This window comes from Capsicum annuum, chromosome 1 (genome assembly GCF_002878395.1).
Source record: "Capsicum annuum cultivar UCD-10X-F1 chromosome 1, UCD10Xv1.1, whole genome shotgun sequence".
In the NCBI taxonomy this organism is placed as follows: Eukaryota; Viridiplantae; Streptophyta; class Magnoliopsida; order Solanales; family Solanaceae; genus Capsicum; species Capsicum annuum.
In genome coordinates, this window is record NC_061111.1 from 29,329,977 (window position 1) to 29,336,510 (window position 6,534).

Sequence of the window (6,534 nt, forward strand, 5' to 3'; positions counted from 1 at the left end):
AGTCTGGCATACCTTTGATAGACATAGGTTATAAAATTCTTAGGTCTCTCTTTTCATTTTTTTTTGTTAAGTTTTTTTTGACAAAGGTGATTCTTCACAACACTTGAACAATAATGGCTGAATATACATTTTTATTAATTTTTCGTTGTGCATTGACTCTGTGTTGAAAATTTCAACATGATATAATAAAATATTCTTTTTAAAAAAAAAAATCTTCATGAAAAAAATTCATAATAGATTTTCTTTTTCTCCTTTTCAACATCGATGTATAGAAAGAAGTGAGAGATCAGAGGAGTTGATTTTGTAGTAACTTAGGGCATATAATGTGGAAAGTGACTGTTGAACCAAATGAATGGTTGGGAAGACGAGTTTGTTTTTGTAGTGTTGAATATTTGGTCCTTTATCTGTTAAAATGGCTGCATGGCACAATTTTATTTCTTTTCTACTATATATAAATGAAGGATTAACTACTACGAAGGGTAAAACTGTCAAAACAACCTCCCTTCCTTTCAAATGTTAGAACATGTGTCCTACTATTTAGACCAACACGTGTGAACTTATACCTAAATTAAATACATATGTACTGACATAGCAAGCTTCTTTTTCATTTTGGTGTTCATCACTCTTTCTGGTGTGAAGCTCAATTCCTTTGGCAGTCATTTTTTTCACCACTATTCATTGGAAGAGAAATTAAAGATTTTTTTGTTAAGTGTATCAAACTCGAAAACAACTCCGACTTAATTTTGCTTTTCCTTTGAGTTAAATTTGAATTTTCATTTTTATCTTGTGGGTATATTGACAAATCGTGGACATGCATGCACCTATAGTTTGGGGGTTTTGAAATTCCCAATTTGAATATGAGCTATAATGTCTCTGTAATTTGATAAATTTTTGTTTCCATCTATTAGGACTGATCTATTTTTGGGGTGTGTTTTATATTCAACCTCTTGTTCTTGATTATTTTTCTTGCCTCTTCTATGAGAAGATTAGTTGGGTTACTACAAGAATGAGTGACATGGGCTTACCATATAAGTGTCGCCCTTCTCAGTCTTAGGTGCAATTTGGTGAATGTTTGTGTTGAATTTTAAAATCTGAGTAGATGCTATATTGCAAATCACTGATGAGAAAACTCAAGTTATAACCGCTGGACCAGAAAAGTTGTTTGTGAGCAAACATTGTTTATGTAATATACTTAGAAGTGGTAAAAATCAAGAGATGTCATGACATTGCTATATCATGGGGCCACTAAACTGACAAAAAAGCTTAACCAGTTGATGTTCGTAGATGACGATAATTAGCATGCCATAAGTGAAGAATCAGATGACACCGAAAGGCCAAATATGTTGTTAATTGGAACAACAATGAATAATCAGTAGTGATAATTTGTGCAAGAGTAACCAAAAATTTTATTTTGTATGATCATCCATATTTTGGGAGATGTGCAACTTGTTGAATTCCGTAGCAACGGCGGTATTATCCATATTTTGGGAGATGTGCAACATGTTGATTTTCATAGCAATGTCTATATTGAATTACCAGAAACTTACGAGGTACATTATATTTTCCTATTTATTTTAACAAAATTTTCATTGATTTGTAACTTTACTTCTACCCAGATTTTGTTCTAATTGAATTTGAAATGGATCTCCCATTGCTTCTCTGTGAAAACAAAGTTGATGTCAAAAACAAGCAAGTTAAGGCAAAGCCGGTTATCTTCCACGGGAAGAGAAGTTTGCAATACTATGAGATCTCGTCAAAGAGTAACTACAACTTTGAGAAGCCTTTTCTGTACCTTGATTGAAAGCTTGTTGGGTAATGCTTATATACATAAATCTATTTCCTATTTGCTCTCGCCATATATACTATTAATTTACTAAACCTAATATCTTATCGTACTTGTAGGGATGGTAATCTTGACTTTGTGTAAACACCTGCACTTGCACCCCCAGAAGTACAAATTGACTTGGTTGTACAAGCACAGTAAGATCACTGTTACTTTTGTTGCTTCTTTGTCACTTCCTTACCTGTTGTTTGCGTTGACAAACTAATGGGCAGTCTTAAAATGAATGTATTGCAAATTACACACTTTAGGAGTTGCTAGCATGATGAGTCACATGTCTACTGGTGGTGGTGCCATTTTGGAGCTTGCTACCTGGTGTCATAGCTTTAGACGAAGCAGACGCCCCTGTTGCTGTGTAAAATAATTTGTAGTAAACTCTTTTTCCCTATATCAATGGTGATTTCTAGTTGGTAAACATTGAGTTGACGTTGTAGATTTTTCAGGTGATACTTGCAATATATGGTCCTCTTTTTCTTCCCATCTGTGTTGTTTGTCTAAATAAAGGGTGAGTGTATCAGTTATAGACAGCTACAGCTTTCACGTCTTTCAACAAATTTAGTTCATTTTGGAGCAACTTCTATAGACGTAAGGACACTGTTATTTGAACAAACTAACATTGTCTTAGTAATATTCAGTTTTGCACTAAATTACATCTCCTGGATCATGACATATCTATTGTGGAAGGATGTGTTATACCATATTATACGTGGTGATCTATGTAAAAGTGAGATTAGTTTGTGAATTGATGCACATATCTAAATTACTATGATAATGCATATACCTAGCGGTCATTTTAATGTTGGCATTTGAACATCAATTTTCAACTGAAGGACACGAGAAATTTGTGATGAAAAATTAAAGTGAGCATCTTTGCACAGAAAAGGTAAATATCATGGCTTTCATCCAGTCCGGTCTAAGGGACTTATCATGTGACAAGTTTTAACTTGTGATTTACGTTACTGGTGGAACTCTCTCATATTCCTGAATGAGAGTTGGAGCATAACATTTTTAGAAGGAAGTTGGAGATGTACAACTTTCAATGATTAAAGTGTAACTGAATTGGAATTAAGATAGTTAATAACATTAAAACCTTATGTATTCTTTCTTAATGCTAAATTTTTTAACTTTTGGTGTTTGTAGAGTTGTTCCATTATTAATCAATCTGTATCCAGACTGCAAGAACTATTCAGTGCAATCTGATTTCTCTGGTCTATACTTTAAATCTTTGAAACGTAAAGAATACAATTAATGATAAAAGGAGTCATCAGCCTTTTCATTTGATCGCTCTTTTACGGTATGTCGTTCTTTCTTTGTTCTATTTTTTTGGAATGAAATGATACGAATGTGAATGTCGTGTGAGTTCTTGTGCATTGCATATCAGCAACATACTTTGACAGAGAAATATGTATATATATTTTCTAGCATTTGAAGAGGTCAATTGTAAGCACCAGTTTTATTTTACTACTTTCTTCTCCTTTTCCACTTCTAAAACTAACGTTTCTATTACCAAACAATAGTATAACTACATAAAGCATTTACCACTAACATTAACATATATTATACTCTGATTCTTAGCTGACAAATGATCACATGGAACTGGTTTTGTATTTGATCACTTTTTGTACAAGTTCAACCTTCAAAATATATTTTTACTTCTGAGTTTTCTACAGATAGGAGTTATTTTTTCTTAGTTGATTTTTTGGTAGATATTCTTTAAGAAGTTCCTAATCTGTAACTCTTAAAGATCATTGAATTATTTTTTCATCATTGTATTCAGGGCTCACAAAAATTGCATAATCTATGAGAAGTTCCTACCTAATATCCTCAATCAAAGGTACGCGGTATTGTTCAGAGAATTTCTTCAATTTGCTATTACTTATCTATTTGAATTAAATTTATTGTTATTTCTGTAGAGTAACATTAAGAGGGAAGACACATGAGGATGCAGTCAAAAACTTATGTCATTAAATTTGTCAGAACTTCTAATTTTGTGTTCCTTATACCTCCTTCCAACCTATCGATCACACTTGGAACTTCACCTAACCCAAGTGAAAAGGATCGTGACAATTTAGTGGTTGCTTCTGTCATCAAAGTAGTTTCTGGCAGTATGGAATTTGTCGAGGTTGCTTCTAGATTGAACGAGCTCAAATTGCTTCTCTCATAAACCCCTCAAGGTTTTGACGAAGTGTCACAAATGAATATCGAATTGACGTACAAAAACAAGGGCTTGTATTCATAGAGAGACCTTGTTGAGAATGTGCAAGCCAGTGATGAGTAAACTGTGCACAGGGTTGCGAGCTTTTTCAGCAGTAGAGATTGATGGATATTGGCGATTTTTAGATGAAAACTTTGTAAGATGAGATTCTGAACATGTTGGTGCATAATGCAGTGCTGAATGACTGGCTTTCTGAACGAAGATGAGGATTTGCGTGTGGTGGAAGCTGATGGATTTCCTCGCAAAATAGTAAGGCGTTGTTTGGAAGTTTATGGAAGTAAGGTGAATAATGAGACTATAGGAGGCTGTACATGGAGGTTAGAACAGAGGCCAGTTTGTGTGCATTTTGCTAGAGTAATCCTAAGAGGGGGAAAATGAAATGGAGGAGTAGAGGAAGTAAGTTCCAGAAGAGATGAATGCAAGTTTTGATGTGCTAGGAGGTCTTAACCGAAAAGCTCGGGATAGAGACTCGAATTTATGCTTTTGGTGTTTCTTCACTGCCATCTGTGCCTGCTAAATGGTTTTCCAAACTATTCCAGGAAAAGCCAAAGTGGGAATGGAAAGAACTGCAGCCATTTGTCAGGTTGGCTTTTACATTTCATAGTCTATGATTTCAATCTTGTTTCTTTCGTGTACTTCTTGATGCTTGAAATATGATGTGCTTCATTTCTGTTGTTGTTATGAAAGTATAGGGATCTGAAGGTACCAGCACTTTCTTCAGAAGGTTTACTACTCATGTACACAAGAAGAACTCAACCAAGTGCAGATGCTGAACCAATTTCCAGCGCATGTGTGATCATTCCCCTACGTGTTCCACAATTTTGGATGGCTTACTAAACTTGTAAAGAGGAATGAGATATTTAACTTGTTATATTCTCTCCCCCCTTTTTTTAAAAAAAATAAATCCATCTTAACAATTATTAGAACGAATGCGGAAGTACCTACAAGTCGGACCACTTTTGTACTACACTGTTGCAATAATGCCCGTGCTAAGTAGGGGTGTGCGTAGGTTGGGTTGGTTCGGTTTTTTATTAAAATATAACCAAACCAATAATGTCGGTTTTTTAAATTTATAAATCAAATCAAACTAATATGTAATTAGTTTTTTTATTTCGGTTTTAGCCGGGTTTTATTGATTTTTTGGTTTTCTTGATTTTTTTACAATTATAATGTGATTGATGAAAAAAATTAAATGTTTTCACGAAAAAGATTAAAAAAAAATGGTCATAGAGTTGTTTCAATAAAAATTAAGTTGGCAAATTACTAAGACGTCTAAACTACTATCTCTAAAAGTAATATTATGTGGATACGTAGTTCAATTTCTAAGTTACTAGTCACAGTAACTTTATGTGAGCACACAAAAGAATGAAGAATTGGAGACAACTTATTAAAAATTTAACTCCATAAAATAATTAATTATAAAATAATTCCATTAAAAAAAAGAGAGAAAGAAGAGAAAAAAATCTAAACCACAACTAGACGAATGAGAAAAGAAAGATGAAAGTAAGATGAGAAAATAATGAAAATTTTTCTGAAACTTGGAAAGTAAAATGTAAAAAGTGAAGCAATTAAAGAGTTTTAGATTTTTATATTAACTAGTTAAACCCCACGTGTTTCGCACGTGTAACATTTGATTATTTAAAATTAGATGATTTTGTCTATTACAAAAAATTTTAATGAAGAGCAAAAAAATTTAAATCACTTCTCAAAGATCCTTCACACTTTAATAAAATAGCGCAAACATAACATATATTTTATTAAAATATTTAATAAATTTTCAATTCTTAAATATTGAAGAAATAATTTTGTCTAAAGCAGACACTTTTAATGAAGGACAAAAAGTTCAAATATTTCTGAACACTGAATCAAATAAAAACGAAGTTGAAAGAAAACGAACCAAACTGAAATAGTTCGATTCGGTGTTCGATGTCTACTTTTTAAAATTGTAAATTAAAGAATTGAATTGAAATTTGATAAAATCGAATCAAAGAACAGAACATGTACTTCTAATCAATGCCTTAACAACTTAAATCGCACTAATATGAATGAGAAATAATTCTTTTTTAAAAAAACATACCTTTAAATCCTCTCGTAATCGGCACGAAGTCTCAACCACACACTCACATAATTTTTCTTTACCTGCACATCATGCGAATGTCAACAATTCAAATTACAAGAAATCATACAATAAAAAAACATTAATAAAAGGTGCATAATATTTAATATTGTTGACCTACAAATTAAAAACTAATATCAAAGAACATAAAACTAATCTTCTCTTGAACATACTCTTTAACAATTAAATTGTGAATGTTATTCTATTATTTATTGGAAAAAAGGAATGCTCAATATATAGATGTACAATTTTTTTCCTTTTAAGAAAGAGTTGATGAAACATGGAAGAAATCTAATCTAATTTGAGAATTTTTTTTCATAAAAAATTAATTATTATAGAAAATCAAGACAAACGAAACTTAAA

The 6,534-nt window shown here is 32.2% G+C and overlaps 1 protein-coding gene and 1 pseudogene across 1 annotated transcript; both read left to right on the forward strand.

The window, feature by feature from the left end:
* Window positions 1-594: 594 nt before the first annotated feature.
* LOC124885294 lies at window positions 595-3,135 on the forward strand. The gene is made up of 4 exons (XM_047408519.1): window positions 595-1,550; window positions 1,674-1,812; window positions 1,903-1,980; window positions 2,092-3,135. The coding sequence occupies exons 1-4, from the start codon at window positions 1,416-1,418 to the stop codon at window positions 2,202-2,204; spliced, it is 465 nt and encodes a 154-aa protein (XP_047264475.1). The 5' UTR covers window positions 595-1,415; the 3' UTR covers window positions 2,205-3,135.
* LOC107876030 lies at window positions 2,234-5,002 on the forward strand (annotated as a pseudogene).
* The last annotated feature ends 1,532 nt before the right edge of the window (window positions 5,003-6,534 follow it).